The 24,446-nt window shown below is 41.0% G+C and overlaps 1 protein-coding gene across 4 annotated transcripts; it reads right to left on the bottom strand.

Annotated features, from left to right (window-relative positions):
* Window positions 1-47: 47 nt before the first annotated feature.
* trpm6 (transient receptor potential cation channel, subfamily M, member 6) lies at window positions 48-23,745 on the bottom strand. 4 transcript variants are annotated; one of them, XM_049577977.1, is made up of 41 exons: window positions 23,534-23,740; window positions 22,028-22,107; window positions 21,756-21,794; window positions 20,853-21,042; window positions 20,365-20,578; window positions 19,024-19,148; window positions 18,711-18,882; window positions 18,422-18,596; window positions 17,709-17,832; window positions 17,552-17,624; window positions 17,147-17,244; window positions 16,479-16,613; window positions 15,753-15,806; window positions 15,476-15,613; window positions 15,195-15,320; window positions 14,436-14,707; window positions 14,015-14,243; window positions 13,487-13,639; window positions 13,233-13,388; window positions 12,924-13,052; window positions 12,508-12,759; window positions 12,222-12,393; window positions 10,908-11,022; window positions 10,611-10,807; window positions 10,359-10,491; window positions 8,142-8,580; window positions 7,296-7,977; window positions 6,917-7,014; window positions 6,660-6,762; window positions 6,312-6,358; window positions 6,122-6,186; window positions 5,567-5,592; window positions 5,408-5,458; window positions 5,162-5,227; window positions 4,748-5,046; window positions 3,222-3,304; window positions 2,935-3,140; window positions 2,743-2,794; window positions 2,509-2,621; window positions 1,806-1,866; window positions 48-1,729 (listed from the first exon to the last, which is right to left on the bottom strand). In XM_049577977.1, the coding sequence occupies exons 1-41, from the start codon at window positions 23,534-23,536 to the stop codon at window positions 1,648-1,650; spliced, it is 6,027 nt and encodes a 2,008-aa protein (XP_049433934.1). In that variant the 5' UTR covers window positions 23,537-23,740; the 3' UTR covers window positions 48-1,647. The 4 variants fall into 4 exon arrangements, 3 of the variants coding, with proteins under 3 accessions (XP_049433934.1, XP_049433933.1, XP_049433935.1); XM_049577976.1 differs by having other exon boundaries at window positions 12,219-12,393; window positions 23,534-23,739; XM_049577978.1 differs by lacking the exon at window positions 1,806-1,866 and having other exon boundaries at window positions 12,219-12,393; window positions 23,534-23,738.
* Between the last annotated feature and the right edge of the window lie 701 nt (window positions 23,746-24,446).

Below are 24,446 nucleotides of genomic sequence, written 5' to 3'. Positions count from 1 at the left end.
GGGAGGGAACTGTGCTGTTGGGGGGGGGGGGGGGGGGTAATCTCTTCTGAATGTTATGGAGTAGCCTGTTCAGTGTGAAGGGCTGAACGCATCACGCGCCTTTACCACTCCATCAACACAGAATGACATTGCAGAGCGCACAATAAAACTAGTCGTCATTCTTCGTGACGGCTCGGAGAAATTGCGCAGACGTTTTTAATACACTTGGTTTGAAATGCATTTCCTACACTTAGTCAAATACACTCCACCCCAAACCTCCTCCTCCCTTTCCCTGAGAAAACCTATGTGAGTGTGTGTGTGCGTGTGTGTATGAGAGAGAGAGACAGAGAGAATGAGATGTTTGCTCTACCAATGCTTTGTAAAGTTTCTTGATGCATTACACAAGCGTGCAATTGGAGTAGTGTTGAAAATTGTTAATTTATTGTTTAGAATGTCTGTGCGTCCCAGCAAGAGCAAATAAAACAAAATGTAGCATCTGTAACCGAAACCTGAAAGGTGCTTGGGCTACAGAACCTTTTACACAGGACTAACAACACAAAACAAAAAAAATACAATAAAATGAGACTTTTTTTTTTGTTTTCAAAGTGCCATAGCTAGTGAGGAGCGGAAGGATTGGCAGAGTGGGGCGTAGATGCTTTACTGTGTGAGTTTACTTGAGAAACCAATCAAAAAAGGGGAACTCCAAGGAAAATGTGTATTTGATTACACTGGCAAACAGTTTTTACATTTTATGCTTTTTTTCATTTGGTGAGAGAGGACTCTGCTGGACTCTGAACTGAGACTCTACTACAAATCCATCAGCTCTACTGTAGTTTTTTTTTTAATTTTCACATGAAGATGAAAGTGTGTGTCTGTGTGTGTATGTGTGTGTATGTATGTGTGCATTTGCATTAAGGAGAGCCGCAAACACCCACATTTGATGGATAAGCATGGGTTGAAGTTCAGAGCTATGCAGGGCCCTTACTGAGTCCTCCTTTGAGATGTATATACAATGTGAAGGTCTGAAGTGATTTTTGTTAAATTCTATATTTTATCGCTTTTGTAGACATTTTGTTGTGGGAAGAAAAAAAAAATAAAAGAAATTTTATGGGTGCATTTCTGCCTCGTTTTTCTGTCTCACTCATGCACTTAGTTGGAATGTTTTTTTATTTTAGCCAAACATTAAATAAATGTATTCTCTATAAATTAATTCCTAACTTTTAATGGTAATTGTAATAACAATTGTCATGTCTCTGTGTCAAAATATTCATAGAAAAGAACAACATAAATAGTGATTTAGACTTTTGTTAAGTCATGAAAAAGCAGTATGTTGTTACTGCATTTCCGATAATGATACATGAGATACAGCTTAATTATAATCCCTTTTTTAACAAGAATAATCTGCAACCCTCCCTACCTTCCTCCTGACACTATTTACTTATATTGAAAGAACATATTGGCATCCTTTGTACAAATTACAGTAATTAAATCTCTAGTGTCCAGTCACAGTTTCCTCTGAAAAATGAATCAGGCAGAGCACCAAGACAGCATTTTGTAAAAACATATGTCTGAGTGTGTACTCAGGCAGACATGTCTCAGAATGTGTGCTGGTAAAAGTGCATGTGTCTCCCTTTCTATACTTCCTGGGTCAGAGGTTACAACCCGGTTTCATCGTCCTCTTGATCTTCTTTCCCCGGTGTAGATTCTGCTTCGCTGCTGTTCTCGCAGCTGTCCGAACACTTCCTCAAATCTGAACAACAGAAACATCAGTTAGCGACATGTCGCTCCAATAACGCAGTCATTATCACAAGAAAGAGAATACTGACAGGCCTGGGAGGAAGTCCACGCATCCGGCATGAATAATTTGGTTTGATTTGTTGGAGAAATCTTGGAGAGGACACAAGAAGAGGAAGAGGAAACACAACGCACCTTTGAAATATCAAAACAACTGTGTCTGAATGTTTGTGTTTGTGTGTTTGTTTGCTGGGCTTGTTTGTTTTTGAGCACAGTTTCTTCCCGAGCAGTTATCCTCTAGATGCCGGTATCGTGCCTACCCAGAGACGTTAATTAATAGCTAATCAAAGCTAATGTCTCAGCAGCACATCGCCAGCACAAAGACATGATTAATACGTAATCAAAGGCCGTGGAGCACAACGCACAAAGCAGGGCCCACCCCCATGCCTCAAACACTACTGTTGTTATAGAAATAAACGAACACTCGCGGCTTAATTAGCTGGCTGTTGGTGTGTGCTGTCTTCATTTGAAGTTGTTGGGGATTTATCTCAGAGCCAACGTTGGCCTCCTGAGTGACGACACAGAGGTGACATACGAATACATGCTTATATACACGTGCACAAGAAAAAAACAAACACAATGACAAAAAATCCTTTGTATACACTAAGGAGTGAAAAAACACATAATGGTATAGGATAAAGAAATGTATTTTTCAAGTATTTTAACACTGTTTACATGCACTCTCCCTTTCTCTCTCACACACACAAACACACAGCAATACCAAACATTTCTGACCTGCCAGGCCCAGTTTGCGGCAGCAGGCACGGCAAGAGTGTTTCTGCAGGAAACCGCTGATGGCTGCATCACCAAGGTTATCTGGACCAAAAAGCATCTCACCCCTGCTACCACTGCAACAGAAAAATAAAAGTTTTATCTTTCTCACAATACATATTTGAGATCCCTTGTTCTAACATCAGAAGGGGGAGATGTTTGCCATTAATAACCTTGATATGTTGTTGGTGACTGTACCTTTGATCGTCTGTCATGATGACTGTTGGATCGGTCAGCTCCTCTCCTACTCCTGTTAAGAAAAGTACACATAAGTAAGACAAACAACTCAACAACTTATGTGTGTCCATACACAGGTATGCTGCACACACACACACACACACACACACACACACACACACACACACACACACACACAGTAAAGAAACCTACCTTGAATATCGAGTACCAGAAGCTCTCTGCAGGAGTACTCATAAGTCCAGTGAGAAAACGCCAGCAGCATTTCTTCCAGTGAACAGCAGGGGGTGATCTCTTCTCCTGTGTTATTGTTGTACTTCCTAAAGTCGCCGGACATGTTCCTCTCAATAGTCAGCCACTGGCCATTCGAATGCCAGAGGACCAGCGCTACATCTAGAAACCTAGTGGGGAGAAAAGACAATTAGTACATGCACAGACACACACACACACACACAGACGCATATACAGGAGAGAACACACACCTTGGTGATTGGTGCATATCATCAGGTTTGACTTCATTGAAGACTTGCATCATCTTCTGAGCTGCTCGCTGCTGCTGGATCTCCTTTAGGGAAGTCAAACAGAGGTTGATGATAAAGTTAAAGGGTAAGGTTGGTATTTTTCATCCTGGACCCTAATTTCCCATGTTTCTGTGTTTAAGTGGCTAATGGGAACAACTTTTTTTTTTGGTCCAGTATTGATCAGGGGTGTAATTCACAACTTTTAATCACAAAATAATATTAGACCAATTCTTTGGACAGCGATACAATATTTGCTGATATCAAAAAGTCTGCTGCAATACAATTTGATTTGATTCAATTCAGGTGACTTTGATCGATACAGAACCATATCAGTAAATATCCTCACTGTCAACCTTGGTGCTTACGATTATCTGCCTGGCACTTGGCCGCTGGCTCTGTTTGAATATTTAGGAAGAGATGTGTGCTTGGACGGAAATGGCTACACAGACAGGCAATGGGAATTTGACAATAAAGTTGTATCTTAATGATGATGATACGTGTCGAAGTTTTCACTTTGCATCGATAATACTGGAACGCTGATCACTGTATCATCATTACACATCTAGTCTGAGCAAGATCACTGCAGACAGCAGTGGTGACAATAGGCTGCAATGTAACCATTTGGGGGCATGTTCGCACTGTTAATTTACATCTCCTAAAAATGCTTGTTTTTGCCACTGACAGGCTCAGATTGGTATTTTAAGTGTCTGACAACATTAAGGAAAGTATGACCACAGAGACAGACCTCTTTGTTAGAGAGTAATATCTTTTTAGTGTATCCCCAAACTGCCCCAAATCACTATCACCGAAGCCACCAGACTGTGTTTAAATAAACAGTCATTTTATCATTGTAAAACAACTCTGGTTTGGTTAAAATAAACCCTTAATTTACCAAGTTAGATGTGAAAATATGCTGGCTCCATACATGCCAAAATTATTGTTTATTTAAATAGAGTCTAGTGGGTTTAGTGATGGAGATTTTGAGGCTGTTTCTGGTAAAACAAAAGGGATCTTATTCTTTTTTTTTTTTTTTTTTTTTAAAAAGTAGGCCTCTTTATGGGTCATTTCCATAATGTTGTCAGACACTTGAAATAACAATCTGATCTTTCCAGTGGCAAAAACAAGCATTTTTGTGTATGTAAATTGACAGTGCAAATATGTCTCAAGTGGTTTCATTGCAGCCTGTTTGATCACTGCCGGCTGCAGTGTTCTCATTCAATACTGAACGCATGTCAAAAAAACATTGTTCCTAATTGTTTCATTTCATTTAGACACTAAACCCTAGAAAAATAGGGTCCAAGATGAAAACTACCAAAGTTACCTTTTAAATCTGTAGGAAGATAAAGGTCCAGGAGGTTTAAAACTGTGAACATGTGGCAAATAGGAGCAATTTTGCAAATTGTTAATGCTATCAGCTTCTAGAAAGTCCTCAACAACTACTCAGTGCTTCCCTGCCTATGCATACTTCACTTTTCAGGTACACTTACTCTTAAACAAAGCTGTAGTGCCGTGCTACCAGGGAAGTACCTCTGCCAGGCCCGAACCACCTCCTGCTTGAAGGCTTTCACTACGTATACCAGACCAGGTCTGAGCACGTCCCGTTCTGCCCAGGTGCACAGCACCCTGCAGCCCTGCCGGAGACCTCCATCCAGCGAGCCCTCTTCACTGGAGAGGGGCTGCAGCATGGCAGAGAGGCCACGTGATGACCAGGAGGAGACTGTGCTGGATTCAGGGTCAGCATCAGAGGGCACTTCCTCCAGAGAGTAGATGCTCACCTCTTCACCTCCTGCAGAGAACATACCAGGAAACAGTAAATTAGGTGCTTGGAAAGAGATGGAATTTAAGACACATATTTTGCTACGTAAAACTAGTAAAAAACAAGAAACAAACAAAAAAGTTACCCAGAAGGGAAACAGGAGTGAAGGGAATGGTGTGAGCCAGTCTCATCAGATTGTTTCTCTCCATAGCTGTTAACACACAAACAGAACACAGTCAAAACTTCACATGAGCTAAAATACAGACATAATTACTCATGCAATCCCAGAAAAACAGATGCACAATTACAGTAGAAAAAGCTTTTGGGATCTGGTGTACCTAAAAATGTTGATAGCCACAATTAATCAAACATAATTTTCTGCCTTTATTACCTGAATAGTGAGGATACAAATTGTCAGTGGACTGGAATGAGGAGCTCTTTGCTGCAGAAAACAAGACCATGGGAAATTAAAGTACAGAAACAGTGTATCTCACAATAATTAATAAATTAACTATACAAACATATTTCATAAAAAAAAGTTCAGAAATACCTTCAGGGGCAATCCCACTCTGTAAACTGCAACAGGGACAAAAAGAGAAATATGTAGTGTGCAATCATAACAATCCTCAAGTGTTTGAAATTCATGGATGTAATGCTAGCAGCAACCTCTGCTGAATAATGAAGCCAACACAGAAGCGCCCAAAACTGCAGTTTCTCCAACGGCCACTTGAGGCTGGCTCAAGAAGTGAGTCAATCCTCAAAATTCTTGCAACATTCCCCCCCAGCAACTGCACAGGGGTTAATTTTTACATAACTCATCGTTTACATTTTGTTAAGGCTTAAAGTTACACATAATTAAGGGCAGGGCCACATGAGTGACAGGCTGTCTGTGAGGCGTCACCAGTAAGAGTCAGATCCACCTCTCGCTCCTCCACAACTCCATCCTCCCTGCCAAATATGACGATTTCTGGCCCCAAAAAATCAAGATAGCAATGGCAAACTCGAACGGCAGTCCACAAATAAATGGGTGACATCACAGTAGCTACATCAGTTATTTTTACACTGTCTATGATATTATGGCAGGCCAAAAGAAAAGCAGACTTACGAAGACCTGCGGCTCATGGATCTGGCCCAGCTGTTCCATGTTGAATTAGTGGAGCTCCACACATCCTGAAGGCAGATGCAAAGATAGTCAGACCACTGACGTATTACACACTTAATATATCATGTATTTTCTTAATAGTTCTGTTTCCACAGTTACTACAGTCAGTTACCACAATTCCACACAGTTTTACCTGATGGGAAAACACCTGCTTCTGCAACAAATCCATTGGTTCAAAATCTGAAACAATATTGATATCATTAATATTCAAAACTTTAAAACAAATCTTTGACTGCAAGTAACTTATAAATCGCACATTTTATTAGGTCATTGTTTCTTTTGTGTTTATTTATTCGCAAGTGATGAATTCAGAGAGGCCTTGCTTTAATGAACCAACAGGCTCTTTATCATTCTTTCATTCTCCATCTTGTCACTCTCCGTCTTGCACCACTGTGCATTCAGGTTCCATGGGATGACGTATGCTTATAGTATGACTAATTACTAATATCTGCTTGATGTAAAGAGGATGGTGAGTCCTTACTGAGCTGACTGAGGCTGGTTGAAGCCGACAAACATGTAGGTTCTCCTCTCAATCTCCGGCACCTTCTCCAGCTGGCATCAGACATATGGGACTGCATGGTTACCTATTTCCCACAAGAATTAATGAAACAGAACAACAAAGAAATTAGCAATGTTTTATGATCCATGTAATATTCAGTGTGTTAGTGAGCAATCATGGAGAAATTTCAATTGTCACAAATGAAGTAAATCTTAGCAAATATGCTGTGAACATCTTACAGTATCTGGACTGCTCTCTTGTATCTTCACTGTCTTCCTGTTCTGGTTTTTGCCTCTGCTGTCTGGTACTTGAGTGAAGTCAGAGGACTTGGACCACTCTGCACAAACAAAAACATACATGATCTGTTAGAAAATGCAGCTGCATGATAACTCAAAAGCAAATTCAGTACACAAAAGTAGACATAATGTACACCCAGATTTTCAGTATATTTTTTTCTGTTATATGCAGGAACTGATATGAAGAAAATATGCTGTACATCTAAATAATGTGTATCTTTGTGAGTGGTCAGTTCGACTACTTTTGCAAATATTTGATAAAGACTGATTTATGAGCTCACACTTGTAATAACTGATGTTGACACCTGCATTACTACGTTACCTCTGCTCCTGCTGCATTGCAGTGATGTGGCTTCCCTGAAACTCCTCCCATCTGACAAACTCTCTTTGTTCATTGGTTCGTTAAGAGATGGAAATGATCCCCTCATTGGACTGAGAGGTGCCCCTGAGAAAGCCATATTCTCCACACTGGATGACAGAGACCTGCAGTAGCCGTAGGGGCGGTCTCTGGACAGACGAGCCCACCTGGGGGATTTCACTGGTCTTCCCCATTGGCTGGAAGGTTTGGGCCGAGAACTTAGTCGGCTATCATCCTGAGAAAAGGCAGGATTTACCAAACCCTCAGAGATGTCTCGAGGGTCAGACAGCAGGACAGCGGTGCTAGAAGCTCTGGACACTTCTATATTAGAGAGCTCCTCATGTGTCCTTTTCTCCTCTTCTTCATCTTCTTCTTCCTCTTCCTCCTCTTCCATGGAAGTTTCCTCCTGATTGGGATACAGGTATGGGTCACATGTCCAGAGTTTATGATGCGGTGACTCCAGGCCTCTGGGAGAAAGAGGAGACGCGCAGCGGGACGGTCCACAGGACTCACAGGTTGTCTGATCCCTGAAACCACTGAGATGAACTCCGGCTCCGTGTGACAGAGAGAAAGAAGCATGAGAAGCAGGTCTGGAGACTCCCTGGCAATTCTCACTGGGATGGTCAGGAGTACCAAACTGTGAATCCTAGGAGGAAAAAAATATTTTAAACAAAATAATTGTAACTAGAGAAGTCATTAATTGTGGTAGTTTTACTGATATAAAGCTGAAAAGACAATGCTAGGTATTAAATACTCATGTTCTTTGACTTCCTACGACAGCTATTAATATGAAATGACAACAGTGTGTACCTCCTTCACTCCTTCCTCTCCCTTCTCAGTGTGTCCTTGTCTTCCTCCTCTGCTCCCCCTGGCTCCAACATGGCACTCCTGTGATGTCAGTCTACTCGCCACCAGAGCATGGCCCTTCAGTAAAGAAGGCGGGGTACTTCTACACGGCTTGGCAATGGCTCGTCTCATATTAAGTACATCCCAGTCTGCTCCACCTCTGTGCATGAGGGTCCAGCTGTGAGGGAGTATGTGCCGGGACGCTGTTATGGGTCGACATTGAGCCAGGCGTGCCTCCTTCTGGTGTAGGCTGTCAGTAGCAGAGAGCAGAGTGAGGGTGTCCACTGCCTGTGCCGAAAGGTCCTGGAGCTGACCCAGCTGACAGTCCAGCTCAGACAGGCTGTCCTGAATGAAGTTGACTTTATCTGAGACCTCACCCATCATCACGCACATCTCCTCAGCTCTAATGAGACAAATAAAAAACAGACATTCACACTGCTTCATCATTCTTTTTACTTGCCTTAATAAATCTTCCTTACAGAGTTTACAAATCTTCCAAAATGCTGCTCCTATACTGTAAACATGGTCCAACAGATGGTCACATATTACACCTATTTTAACCTCTACATTGGCTTTCTATTCATTTTAGAATTCATTTCAAAATGATGGTGCTCACTTACAGAGCCCTACATGGCCAGCCTCCATGGTACATCATGGATCTTCTGCAGCCACACACTACACTTCTCTGGGTTCTTTACCCAGAGTTTTCTAAAGGTATCTTGGACACGTTTTAAGACTCAGGGAGATCATGCCTCCCAAATGGCAGCCCCTGAGCTTTGGAATAGTCACTCATAAACTTGAGGTCTTTGAACTCTTCAGACTCCTTTATTAAACAGGTACAAATCCATGTATTCAGACAGGCTTTTAGGTAGCATGTGGTATTTCATGTTTTAACTTGTGTCTTATGTATGTTCCCCTTGTATATTTTACCTGCTGTCTTATCCTTGTTTAATTCATTTGATTTTATTTTTTAAAATGTGAAGCACTTTGTGACTAGTGTCTGTGAAAGGTGCTATATTAGTAAATTTTGCTTGCTAAACATGTTTTTCACCTTTTAATAATGATGTTAACATGTTGATGTTCATGCTCGTACCAATGTCACAATGTGACTAACTTTTTAAAGCCACTAACAGATGACTTTACACAATGACGACATTCTTAGCAATACTGTATCTCACATGTAAAATACGAGTTTGGGTTGTCAGATATACACAGAGGAGTGAAACCTGTGTTAGTGGGACAGGAATACATACTCACTGGGTTGTGTGACAATAGTAATCAAATTTTTATCTACTTACCAAAAGAAAAATCTTAGAAAACACATTTGCAAAGTAATACGATTGTTCTTAATAAATTCAAACATAAATGACTTCCTATGCACTCCACTTGTCTGTCATGTATCTGAGTCAGAAAAAAAGGCCTTTTTGATGAGGTATGAGTTTACTGAGAATCAGTTGTTATCTCAGGACTGCTATATCAACCACCCTTATAGAACATTCTAAGGCTACCTATTTGAATAAAAAAATCAAATCTCGCCAGGTGTTTATAAATGAATGTTACACTCCATCAACCAACATGAAACATACACGTCATATATCTTTAGAAACCTGAGGTTCTAAACTATCTATTTATGAGGATTTCGATGTGTTTCATTCATTTACCAGTAAGTCATCACCATTTGAAAGCCAAACACAGAACCTGTTGAAATGGGCGTCATATGTCGTCTTTATGGATACGCCAGGGGCGTCAAAACTCGTCATTAAGGATTTAAGAGGGGGCGTCATATGTCGTCATTATGGGGAAAAGAGTTAAATACCTCATTATCTATAACCCTCATTATCAAAATACAGTGATAATGAGGAGAAATATGATGACAGAAGGCACCATTGTAGATGATATAGTGGAAAAATGTATTGGTTTTGGCATTGGGCACCAGTGTTTGAGCTTCTATGTACTGTAGAAACTATAACCACTTCACTGCACTACGCCAAAACCAACTTCTGCAGGGCCAACAGAGCACATATATCATTGGTTTTTAAGACATTCTTCTCAGCTTCATTATATACAGCTCCAAGTATTTCATGTTTCTATCTGAGCCAACTGCTTACACAAGCATTTACTCTGAAATGTCCACATCCTAATCTCCTGTTTTAAACAAATCAATTAGAATATCAATCCAACCTGTCAGCTGTGGCTCTGATCCTGTTAATATGCCTGCTGTGGACATCTTCACTCTTCTCATGAAAGTAGCCCTCTACACATTTCCCCTCAAACTCATGGAGCTTCTTCAGATCTTCATGGCCCAGGTAGAGCTCTGGTAAAGACAGGTAAGACAGGAGAGGTGATTTAATAGATACAGACACGTGCTGAGAGGTGACTCATAAGATATGTTTAGATAACTTCTAAATTAGTTTTACACAGTGCGGTACTCACTAAGCCCAGAGCATCTCTCCTCCCGCTCAGCATCTCCACTTAATCTCCTGTAGATGGCTTTCAAACCTAAGGCCACGTGACTAAGGAGGATAAGCGGTGGAGGCAGCCACGGCCTCTCCTGATAGGTCATTATGTAGCGGTAACGGTTGTACTTCCACAGCTTGTTGGATGTCGATGCCATGTCAAAGTAGATGTTGCTGTTATTAAAAAGACAACATTCTTTGAAATAAACATATTCTTTATTTTAATGGGGGTCCTGCAGTGTAAAATTGGATTTTTATTTATAAACACTCTTACTTAAAAAATGCAATGAGTATGTTGACCATGATGATATACTGGAAGAACATATAGACAGCCTGGAGGAATGCCGTGAGAAAGGAAGCAGGAGGACATGGATTGCTGTCCTGACATGCTGTTAACACACACAAACACACACACAGACTTTACACCGGTGATAAGCAATACCTTCATTTAAGGAATAGTTAGGATATTTGAAGTGGAATTTCATGGGGTATTTATCCATGATAAGTGTATTACAGTCAGCAGATGGTGGTTGGCACACCCACAGTTTGGAGAAGCAAGCAAGAAGACTGCCATGGAAGCTAAGCAATGTACTGCGGTGGTCAGGGGCAGCAAAATATTTTAGCTACCTAAATAAATGAATATCAGTTAAAGTTTACACTATATTTAGAATATTTTCACCGCTTTACCTTGCCTTCAGATAGCCCTTTCCATCAGGGAACTGAAGCTGTTCACTATGCACTCCTCAAAGCCACCAGTCTCCTTTACCAAAAATTGTAATTTTACGTCACAGAACATGGGAGCTGCTGGTCTACCACTGCCTTGATCAGTTAGTTTGTTTGTGTTACTGTTTGACTTAAGTATTAGTTCAGATTCACGAAAATCACACAGTCACACAAATAAAATAACCTCTCTAGGCAGTGGTAAAACAGCAGCTCCTGTGTTCTGCAAGGTGAAATTACTGTTTTTTGTTAATGAAGTCTAGTGGCTTTGAAGAGGATATAGCTAACAGGTTTAGTTCCCCGTCGGAAAAGGCTGTCAGATGGCAAGGTAAAGCAGTAAAAAAAAAATTATATAGCGTACACTTAAACTGATATTTATTTTTTTGGTAGCTAAAATATGTTTTGCTGCTGCCCTTGTCCACAGCAGTACATGGCTTTGCTTTCTTGGGGGCACTCCTGCCTGCTTCTCCAAATTATGGGGATGCGAACCACCATCAGCCGTACGTAATACACTGATTTTTGATAACTAACTCATAACAACCCCACTTCAAAAAGTCCAAACAATCCCTTCAACAGTGGGAATACACTGTAAATTGTTAGGGGCATTTTACATATTGTAAAAAGTTAGTCATCATCAAGAGTATGATTTGGTAGAGTTATCAGAGTCCTGAAACAACAAGGATAATTACCCCACTCATCTTTAGCCTGCAATTAATAACACACATTGGAATACAAATGTGAATCAAGCCAACTCCACTAAAAACTCAAGGCAACAGCAAAGTCATCAAGGTTAAACTTGTCTTCTTTAAATCAACACTGGTTAATAAATAAATATCTAGTGTTTTCTATTTACTGAGACACCTACAACCTATCTCCGTTGCATAGACCTCTCCGTAGATCATCCAGTATGGCTGGAAGACTATGTCTCGAGCTAGGCTCCAGGACGGCTCCTCATCTGGCGACAGGATGGCCTTCCTGGATACCCCGAAGCTCAGCAGCACTACTGCCATCATTACCACGATGAAGAACATGTTACTGGTCTAAAGAAACGCACAGAGAGAGGAGAGAGGGGTAACTAAAAGAAGAAGAAGAAGAAAAAAACACACATCTCCACTTTTTTCCTCACCAATATGTAGTGCACAGTCTCTACCCACCATCTTAGTGATCATGGTGAGGTAAGGGCCAGCATACTGATTGACAGCCAGCAGATCCATCACCCTAACGAACCAGAAGATGGTGTCCAGGCAGTAACTGATGCGTCCTGCCGTCCGGTAGGGTTCAGCTTGCCAACGCAGTACCAGACCAGCCATGAAGAGTAGGATGGCAATGAAATCTGATATGTTCCAGTACTCTGAGAACCAAATCTTAAGCTTCTGGCTCAGCTTCCTCGGCTCAGACATCAGTACCTATGTAAGAGGAGTATATATTTGGTTTGTCTTTGTTTCCTTTTACTGTATCTTCAATGACACTTTTAGTAATGCCTTATGTAGAAAAATGATAACAAATGCACACAAACACTTACAAATGATTTGTGATATTGGGATATATAAATAAAACTGACTGGACTTACCTCTCTGGTTTTCTCCACTGCGGTGGACAAGATGTAGGCTATGACCAGCCACTCCTGAACACTGGGATAATCCCCCATCTTCACCAGGACAACATAGGAGAATAACATCACAAAGGCCAAGTAGGACATCTGAAGTCAAAACAGAGACAAGAAAAACAAATTCAGAAAGTGACACAGACAAACAATAACACAGACTCCACATCAAATACAAGGAGGTACTCTCAGCCCATCACAGTAATGTGTTTTCAGAGAGAGAAATATTTTCCATTTAACACATTTTTGCAATATAACAACATGAACACAACCTACTGTGTGAAACCAGAACTTGACAACAGGAGCTGTGTAGAATTCATAGAGTCGTGTGATCCAGGACAGACACTGCACAGTGATAGAGGTTACAGTTTCTGACACTGGACCCAAACATTTATCACTGAACGACGGGCCTTGCTCTGGATCCTGACTGCCCTGTAAGAGTAGAGTAGAGTAGGATAGGAGAGGAGAATAAATTACAAGACAAAAAAGCACAACACTAAGGCTGGATAAGTGCACTACTAGCACTTTACGGTGTGATCAGTTCCCTCGTGGACTGGTGCTGACTTCACAGACTCAAGTCCAAACAGCGCTGCCTCGTGGGACTGTGGTACATGGCACATTTCAGCTTTGCTCTTAAACTCCAGAAGCAAGATCGCAGGGGGCAGAAGGAGGCTCAAAATTATCTGAAAGAGAGAGATAGCAAGTGTATTATGTAAGCTTGTAACAACTATCCGGAAACATCAGGAGGCCATACCTTCAAACATGAGCTTAGTGAAGCATTAGTTTTTAAAATAACATTAAATCAATTCAAATCACTTATCATAATATGAAAGGGACACTGAGAGTGCTGGACCCTCTGAGATGTATGTTCATTATGTTTCTGTATTATTTTTTTGTGTTTTTCTCTTTTTAAAGCAAAATAAATACATCATCGACTAAGACAAAAAAATCCTTGTTATGATGCTTACAATGAAAGACTAACAGTTGAAATGAATTTGAGCATTAAATGAATTTTCTCTGGTTTATCTGAAAACTCTCACAATGTTTACAGTGTTTACCTTCACAAAGGAGTTTTTTCTCATGTTGAGAGGACCAGTCCACAGATCTGTGAGGAGGGTCTGAGTGCAGGAGTGTGAGACAAACGGTCTGTGACATGAGGAGACAGCCATCTGCAGACAGGTGAAGTGGCTCCATGCCTCCATCTCTGAAGTCAAGAGCTTCATGGCCATCTGCTCGTTCTGACGAAATGCACAGTCTAACACGTCCACCGCCAACTGACCAAACTCACTACGACAGAGAGAAAGGAGAGACATGGTATCAGCCATGCATCTACATCTATATTTCTCCCTCTCAGACCATAATTCAAATGTTCTAAAATTATGACCGGGTCTTTAACCATTCTACTACAAACATTTATTCGGTTGCTGCTGTCCCCATAGGGTGACTACTGACATCACACACACTGACATATACACTCACAGTGAATATGTCTTGAATCGCTCTGCAATGTCGTCGTCCCAATTGCTTTGTCGTGCCTCAAAGGCCATGGAACGGTAAAGCTTACAGGCCACTGTAGCACGTGCCAGCGCTTCCTCACCGTGCTGCCACAGAAAAAGTGCCATCTGCTGACGCTGGTGAAGCACGGCCCACACAAACAGGTCGTTGAAGTTGAAGGGAACCAGCAAAGGAGTGTCACCCAGGCCAGGGCTCAATGTGATCTCTCGACTGCTTGAGGGAATAACATTTTGCTCCTGGATGGGAAAGTTAGAAGTATGGACAAAATAATTGACTATGAAATGGAGATAAAGAAGGAGAGATGCCACAAGGAAAAGAAAAAGTGCAAAAGGGGAGAAATAATGGGGCGGCTGTGGCTCAGAGGTAGAGCGGGTCATCCACCAATTGGAAGAATGGCAGTTCGATCCCCGGCTCCTTCTGTCTGCATGTCGAAGCCTTGAGCAAGATACTGAACACTTATAATAACACAATAACATAAAAATAAATACACATACAAGGTTATTTTAAAGATGTTAAGGTTGCCCTTAACATCTAACAGTGCCGATTAGAAATTACAGCATGGTTTTATGATGGTTGAGCTATGCATGACCAGAGAATTTCTCAAAAAACACATAATGTATGAATTTCAATAGTTTCAATTCTGAGGTGTGGGTTTAAATGACTCAAGGTGGCTTCTTGTTGTTTCAGTGTGCATCCCATACTAAAAACAAAATCCCCACCAACCTTGGGTTTGTAGGGCTGAGCAGTTCTAAAGAAAGGCAGGTCCTGGAGACTCCTGGCCCTCGAAGAGTTTGGTATCAATCCTAGTCTCTGTTTAGACATGGAGGTGGATCTGTCCCGTCTACCCTCCTATACACACACACAACGACAAGAGTGCAAGGAGTGGGAGAGAGGTCGAGCATTGTCACAATTAATAACACAAGAAAGTACCAAGTCAAAATGTTTTTTTTCTAGGACATTTATCAAAACACGGTGGAAAAAAAGAGAGTACTAATGATGCTCACTTTGTCCTGCAGGCGGTTGTTGTAGGCAGCTTTGAAGTGTTTCCGTGTGTAGGTGCTGCGATACGCTCCCCCTATGAGGTACTCTATCACCAGGCCCACGTCAATGAGAGAGAGACGGTGACCTATGGGAAGAGAAGTCTACTCACACGCGCACACACACACGCAGAAGTAGAAAATACACATACTATATACCTTTAGATATGGCTACTACAGTAAATTATGGAGGTAGCAGTGTTGTCTGTAGTGTAATATCAGCATTTTCATTCTTACCACTCACCTGTTTCGCATCTTCAACGAGGTGGCGTAGGAAACGGTCCGTCTGCCCCTGAGGCTGTGGAGAGAAACTTGTATTATTATTCACAGAAAATAGACAAGTAAACAGAAAATACCAGATCGGAACAAAAAAAGATCTACTGGTTACTTTTCAACACAGTTGCACATTGCATACACAGCAGCAGCCCTGGGATCCTTAGCTCGTTTCTTAGGGTACTTACTATCCCAGAGTTATAAATAAATAAACAGCCTTTAATACACAAAAGATAAAGACAATGTGGAGAAAGCCAAGTGTGAGTGCATTGATGACAAAGAGTCTTGTGATCTCAAAAGCATCCTAAAACAACAACTGGGAAAATACTGTGAATGCAATTGACCAGGAAGCGCAGAGATTATTGGTGCAAAACACTTACAGTGCATTACTGTGATTTCAATCAAAGCCACAGTTTTGGAGTTTGTGCTTCAAGAGTCGTAAACAAAAGAACTGAACTGTTTGTACGGCAAAATGTGAGCCGTGGGGAGACAAAGGAGTAAACAGTGCAGCAAGACAAACAAAAGTACTGTGGGGTGAAAGTATTTACTAAAAATATGTATATATTATAACCTTTTTATTCATTTTTTTTATTAATGTTGTATTTTATTCATCGTCAATGTGATGTGTAAATAAGGAATTGCGAGGGACAGTCACAAACATGTAAACAAACAAGATACTTAAATATATTATAATAACCATGTTATAGAGCTCCTCAAGGCGATCCACAGTCAGGAAGCGGCTCATCGTCATGCCGTTGTCAATCAGCAGTTTGACAAAACTGACCCGGTCCATCACCAGAGCATCCAGCATGGCCTGCTCCAAGGAACCCACCTAAGTACAACATACAATTATCATACTTATAAGAAAACTATGAAGGTATTTTAGAATATTTCTTGTGTGCATAATAGCATATAATAATAACATATATAATAACAATATTGGCATATAACTAGGCTACAGCTTACAGCAGTGATTCACTAATTAGACCTGGCATTAACATTCATCTTAAATGATCCGATAACAAATGGACAGCGCTAAATACAAGTGTTAAGACAACCAATACAGATTGTGATGCGATCACTCTAACCACTTGCTGAGGTGATCTGGGACATATGTGACCACATGGCTTTTGTAGTGTAAACACAAATGCCAACTGATGTGTCCCCGACAAGGACTACATCATCAATGCAGGACATGGTGGATGTTTTGGTGACTGTGTGCTAACTCCCCATAACTTGCCCAGTGTACAATAAGTTGGACAAAGGCATGATACACATGTGTGATGTTTCTTGGCTGTCCACTTGTGTCGGATCACTGAAACGCATGTTAATACCAGGTATAAACAGGCTCTAAGTCAGCCTCACCTGCCAATGCTGTCCGTACACCATGACTTTCTGTGCAATGTCAGGCCTGTCCCAGGCTAGGGCCACACTCAGCTGCTCTGCAGGACTGGCCTTGGTGCCTGTTCATCATACAGAACAAAAAACATGCAACAGAACTTAAATCACTGCCTTTCTAAGCAACAGCACAACATTATCACGGCTGACATTCTGACCTTTCATAGCAGGGAAAGCCCAGGTCAAACATCAGTTTGAATTGTTCAATTCATGTGCACTGATAAGTCTTACCAGTGAGTCAGCTAGCACAATAACAAGCTTGGAACTACAAATAATGCAGCAATTGTTAATGTTAGCAATTATACCTGTGGTTTTCCTGCTTTGACATGTCAAAACATCTACTGTCACAAGAAAGAGGAGAAATATACGCACCCTTGAGACTGGTTGTCAAAATGGCTGCATCAGGTGCCGTTTGGTCCTCTGCCTCTGAGTCAAAGATGGTTATCTGTTGTTCAAAGACACAGACTCAGTGTGAGTAGTCCATGGGTTGAATAGCAACATACACATTCCCGAATGGCGTTTCACTCACAGACTGTCTGTGATCCATGCACTGCAGGAGGAGACTGTAGAGCTGCGAGGCTTCTGCTATCTCTACTCCAAACACCTCTCCGATCCTGACAAGGAAGTCCTCTTTGATGTCAGCATCCAACTGCCTTAATAGAGCAGTGAAGGTGTAAGTTATAAGTCTCCTCAGTAAAACACTTGCTATGTACAGTATAACATAGAAGTGGGGGAAAAATTCATTCTTAGACGCATTGTGATTCTCCCTTTAAAGATTATGTCTCAATGCAAAATCTCAACATTACAATTATCCAACACCTTTGTAAGACTAAACTGTATATTCCCAACCACTAAACCAATCAGATGGTGAAAAATAATGGACTTACACGTGCATTGTGTTTCTGTTCTTTTTTTGTTACTACTATTGTATTAATAAAAGATAATGGAAGTAAATTCAACTTTTCATTTAATTATGGATCATTGCAAATGCACTTGTGCATGCACTATGTATTAAAAGAAGCATGTTGGAAAAAACGTTTAGAAATCAACAGTTGTGATGCATCAAGGTGTATCAATTGTTTTACAATGGCGACGTAGCACTCTGAATTGAAGTCAAATTTTATCATGAGATGCCTTGAGATTCCCACCCCTAATAACAACACTACCAAACTAAACATTTCACACAATTAGTTAGATCCTTTACACCTTTTACTGTAGCTTCAGTGAAGTTCACATGCATACCTGTCAATAGCGGTCTGCTTGTGTAAGAAGGCGAGCAGGTCAGCAGCCCTGCCTGATCCTTCGAACACAAAAACGGGCACAGGAGGCACACTGCTAACATAGTCCAACACAGTGGACACAATGGCAGGGCCTCCTTCCAACACCACACACACCACCGGCACTCCTTGGTTGAGTCCTACATAGCAGGGGGAGGAATGTTATATAACATCAGTCAAATCAAACCGCTGTGCTTTTCTTACCTCCTAGATGGATTGCACAAACACACACACACATTTACACATAGACTCACGAGGGTGTATCTTCTGTAGCTGGATGTGTTTCTCCAGCTTCCTCCTGAGGCCTTGCTGGCAGCCATGTTTTCCCAGTGTTCCATCATCCACCAACAGAAAATGGGAGTGGAAACCATTCAGACAGGCCCTCTTGCTCAAAGGGTTCCCCAGTGGCTGGTAGGGCCTGAACACCTGAACCATGTTGAGTGAAAGTCACATTAAGAGCCAACCACAGCTCAATCATGTTAAAACATCACACTAGTATATGTTGGAAATATTTAGTGTCAAATTGATTTAATCTCATTCAACAATACATTAGATTTTCATACTCACATCTCTGCCTACAAGGTCCGTGTTGTTGTCAATGACTCCCCATGGTGTGATGCCGACTGTGTTTCTCTTCCTCAGATTATGTCCCCCGAATGTTTTCACTGCCTCGCCCACGTACTTAGACACACCTATGTATGTAAGTATGTAAAGAGTATGTAAAGAGCAGCTGAATGCACAGCAAATATAGAATTTAACAGTATAAATAAAGAATCAGCTCACTTAAGAAAGGCATCAAACAAGCCATTATGCTGTGTAACAATTAAATTCTTCTCTGTGCAAGTGCAAACAAATAGACATAGCATGCAACTGTGCCCCACAGATTAGACCCTGGGATGCTGAGAATTAATGAACTGAAGTCCTTACAAATGAACAGACCTACATGAGTTTACACAACCCAAGAACATGATCAAGTATTATTATTTTAAGTATTTTTGCAACAGTATGGCACACAGAAATTTACATACAATTCAAAATCAAACCTTCTGGTTACTGAACATCATACAGGCCTCCTGGTACAGTTTAAAATCAGGACCAGCTCTGATTAAACCCAGCTATGTTCCCAACAGCATACTTGTTCTTTCTACTTTCAGTATGTAATCCAGCTGCCCTTCCAAAGTAAGTACTGTTGCATGGAGAATGCATACAATTGGCATTTATTACTTGGTCATAACATTGCACCTTGAACTTTGACCCTCTTGCTCATATATATCCATATTTTAAACTTTTAAGTTATAACTGCATGCACTGTAGATTCTAACACGCAGTATTCTAATAACAGCAGTAAAATTACCCATGCATTTGCATTTTAACTCTAAATTGTCCGTAGGTGTGAATGTGAGCGTGAATGGTTGTCTGTCTCTATGTGTCAGCCCTGCGATAGTCTGGCGACCTGTCCAGGGTGTACCCTGCCTCTCGCCCGATGTCAGCTGGGATAGGCTCCAGCCCCCCCGCGACCCTCAAGAGGATGAAGCGGTTAGAAGATGAATGAATGAATGAATGAATGAGTTATGTCCTTTTGTTGTTATTGGTTATCTTTATGGTTATTCATGCAGCGTCTGTCAACCAGAAAAGCATACTGGCTTGCATACTGCAAAATGCAACAAGATGCAGTAGTACACCCTGGTATGTATTGGCATACCGCATTTGACACATTATGTATTGGAATCTTCAAATACCTAGATAGTATGGGTAATAAAATACAACATGAGTCCCATTGTGCCATCGAACAGCCATGGTGATAATGTTGGTTCATATCAGACAACAGCCCAAGATCCAGTGTTGTTCAAGACTAATTAGGGGTACTGACCCACACATGCAGATCTTATATAAATTTATAACACCTACCTGTATTAATGCCATCAGTGAGGATCCATGCCTCTGTGCTTAGAGCGGCAGTTATTAGCCCTTTGCTGAAGGCCTGCTTGACTTTAACGGGCAGGGTAAAGTTTTCTGAGCCCCCCTGGACAGTCAGTAGCAGCTTCGGTTTCTCCATCTGCCACTCCCTTAGCATCAGTTGAAGCAGCACGTCTGGCTTTGAGTCCACAGCCAAACGGACATACTGCACAGGAAACACAAGGAACTTTTAGGGAGTGAGAGTCTTTTTGAGCTTTTCTCAGGCAATGCCAGTGTGACTGTTATGTGAAGCAGATACCATCTTAGATCATAAGTCAAAGCTTGTTTATACCACAATCAAAAGCCAAATCCTGTCTTATTCACTCCAGGACCAGCATTTACCTTAATTTTTGGAGTCATCTCTTGCTGAAATATTTTTAGTTATCAAAATTTGTTTGCCGTAGAAACACATATAACGTACAGTTAGTAGACTCACAGACCTTGGCCCGACAGACACGTGTGGCAGTGTCTTCAAAGTCTACAATCCCATAGGCATTGGTGGGACTGGCTTTGGTGTGGAGCTCTATGGACCAGTCCTCTTCCAGGTCCTGTCCAGGACCAGGATAGAGGGACATGGGGGAAGGGGACTCTTGCCAAGAGTGCTCCATCATCAGGCGGCCACAGCAGCATCTAATCAATGAAAGATTACATAACTGACCATAGCATGTGTAAGGAGGTGGCAGAAATTCAGACTAACTTTTATGTGTGTGCCTACAGAGAAACATTATTCACTTACATTTCATTACCCTATTTGCACTAAAATAAGCAGGTATTTGTTTGGAAAGCACTCCTAAATAAAGGCAGAGTTGTTGGGTGAAATTAACAGGCACCTGACAGGCCTCCACCTGGCCTATTGAAGCCAGGCTGCTGCTACTCTTCCCCCTTTTCTGTCTCCCTCCCTTCCTCTTCACCTCCCTTTGTCCTTGGGTCTACATCGCTATGATTGGTGGTGGTGTTTATCATTTTACATCCCACAAAATTCACACACACAGCTGTCATTCATTCATAAATCTCCTTCACTGTTGACACCACCATCTTCCATACCCTGTCTGTTTTCTCTGTATAGAATGACCTTGGCATTATTACTTTCCCCAAGCCAGTGTGTGACACATTGTAGAGTTAGTTCATTTCTAAAAACATGTCACTGGCAATAGCAAGACGAAAGACAAACAAAAAGAAGGCAAGAAGGGGAAATGATGAAATTAAGGGTGTGGGAAAACATGACACATTAATCCACACGATGATGAAACAACTCTTCATTGGAATAGGGGGGTGGGTGTGGGAGGGGAATGTACATGTGGTGACTCTGAGGATGGTATAAACACACAATTCATAAAATATACCTGATCAAGTTTTGGCATACTTGACACACAGGAATACATCTGTAAGAAACAGGAAATAACACATTATCAAATAATCACATGGTCTCTATTCCTGGAAGTAAGGGCTGAGTGCCAAATATTTTTGCTCTCAGAAACATGTTTCTAGCCACTGCTGATATTATCATACTATGCACTAACTACGCCGTTATTGTGTATTTCTTCTAGGAATCATAAAAATGTGTACTTTAAACAGTTCTTTGGAAGCTCATCGCTGCAATCAGATGCCAGTTTACCTATGTAGGTCCCGAGATGAGGGGATAAACTTCACACACTCTCTCTTGAAGAGGTTTTCCTCAATCCAAGACCTTCGTGACTGGAATAGGAAGAGAAAATATTTACTTCCATTACACAGACCCTGACGCAGCTAAGCAATCCATTCTACACTAAATTGTCAAACTCATCCCCCAGCCAAAAAACACACTATTCCTGAGAAAATGCAATCAGTGACCTTCTCAGTGAAGCTCACTGCAGTGCCGGCAGCAGCCTACGTGGGAACTAACTGTAGGTCCTTCCCTGTCATAGAAACCTCAACGGCACTCTAAAAAACACTGACGGGATGTAAGTTGTTGTACCGCCATCCTCTCATTCAATTTTGCAGCAGCCTTTTCTTCATGCTTTGCCTGGTTGTCGAGGTCTGTCTTGCCCCTGTGGTCTGCTTCCCCTACATATTTAACAATGGCCTAGCTGAGTAGGAAATTGTTGGTAGGAAACATACACACATCCCTTTCCTGAGATTAGTACACATGGTTGGGAGCTGTTGTGCTGCCTCCCTGGGTGGGATTGTGTAAACACTAAACAGATTTCTTCGGTGTAGCCGATGTAACTCAGTGTTTTTACAATAAATGTATTTTTCATGGACAATAAACCTCACTAGTTTACCATGTGCTGCAGCATTTTAAGAATTGTCACATGACTAACAAACATAAAGCACTCCATACTACTACTTTACATTCATATGATAGTTACTAATGCAGATGTATGGCAATGTAGAAGAAAGTGAGTGTTAATATAATTCCATAATAAAGGGAAATGGACCAACATGAGACATCCTTAACAGTTAGACAAAATATTTTCATGTTTATGACATCATATGTCAGTTTCTATCTTGAATTTCACAAGAAACATAACTTCTCTTGGCTCTTCAGCTTCACATCTGTAATGCTTTTGTTGATAATTAACCTAATTTAGATGCCATACAATATATCTAATGAGATTATCATCTTCTGACAGTATCTGCCATGATAAAAAAGAAGAGTTTAATATCTAAAACATTTTTCCTCTGAAATGCTGTGAAGTTTAAGTATAACCTTCACAAAGCGTAAATACAGCTTGTAACGTTATTAGCTAAGTAAGTTAAATAAGTTACTGTTGGCTAACTTGATTAAAGTAAGGTAAAGTCAGTCAGTAAACACTGTGCTTTATAAATATTAGTTATTTATTTAAACTACATATATATATACACGTTTTGCTGGAGGCGAAATTTAAATACAAAGTCGAGTACACTGGTTTAACTAACATGACATTTAGCTAACGTTAGGCTAAAAGTTTATTTTAGCTAACACGTAAATCACATCGACTTTGCTAACATTAGCTAATTGCTAACGACCGTTGGTAAGTGAAGTTAGCGTTCAATAAAAACTGTCAATGTTTATGTCCGTCACGACTAACTAATTACCCGCTACAAACAAGCTGGGCGCTTCAGTAACGTTAAATAAAAGTATTAGTAAACCATAACTTACCATGGCTGAAGACTCCGGTTAAAACCGTGTTAAGTGAGTGTCTACATGTATCTTGAGTCAAATCACACCACTTCATTTATCATTGCTCTGACGAGGACCGACCATCAGCCGCGGGTCCAAAGGGCAGGAAGAGCTTTGCTGAGAAGCCTTGAGGAGTTCAGGACCTCCTCCTTCAAACACACACACAGGACCAACAAACAGTGGGGGTACCATTGTGTCTCTTTCCTGGTCAAAGACTACATACAGAGGGTGTCTTCATTAGTGAGAGTAGGCAAGAATGATGATACATTAATTTTCAAATGAATCTATCCTTCTGACAGCCCTCTCAAGTACACACACTGCTACTGGAGGGTTATAGCACCTGAAAATACAGTGCCCTGCAAAAGTATTGGAACAGTGAGTCCAATTCGTTTACTTTTGTTGTAGACTGAAAACATTTGGGTTTGACATCAAAAGATGAATATGAGACAAGAGATCAACATTTCAGCTTTTATTTCCGAGTATTTACATCTGGATCTGATACACAACTTAGAAGATAGCATTATTTGTAATGGAACACACAATTTTTAGGTGAGCAAAAGTATTGGAACATATAAACTTAAAATAGATTAAAGTGAATGAGACTTAATATTTAGTTGCAAATCCTTTGCTTTCAATAACTGCATCAAGCCTGTGACCCACTGACATCACCAAACTTTTGCATTCTTCTTTTGTGATGCTTTTCCAGGCTTTCACCGCAGCCTCTTTCAGCTGTTGTTTGTTTTGGGGGGTTACTCCCTTCAGTCTCCTCTTCAGCAGGTAAAATGCATGCTCTATTGGGTTTAAGTCTGGAGACTGACTTGGCCAGTCTAAAACCTTCCACTTCTTGCCCCTGATGAACTCCTTTGTTGTTTTGGCAGTGTGTTTTGGGTCA

Source organism: Epinephelus fuscoguttatus, linkage group LG6 (genome assembly GCF_011397635.1).
Source record: "Epinephelus fuscoguttatus linkage group LG6, E.fuscoguttatus.final_Chr_v1".
Classification (NCBI taxonomy): domain Eukaryota; kingdom Metazoa; phylum Chordata; class Actinopteri; order Perciformes; family Serranidae; genus Epinephelus; species Epinephelus fuscoguttatus.
This window is presented reverse-complemented; position numbering and strand designations above follow the sequence as displayed.

What these genes read in the sequence shown, in the direction of transcription:
- trpm6 (XM_049577976.1), bottom strand. An exon ending in TGTACGGACAGCATTGGCAG is followed by an intron (nt 16,614 to 17,146) that starts GTGAGGCTGACT and finishes TGTTGTACTTAG; the next exon opens with GTGGGTTCCTTGGAGCAGGC. An exon ending in TCACCATGATCACTAAGATG is followed by an intron (nt 12,394 to 12,507) that starts GTGGGTAGAGAC and finishes GCGTTTCTTTAG; the next exon opens with ACCAGTAACATGTTCTTCAT.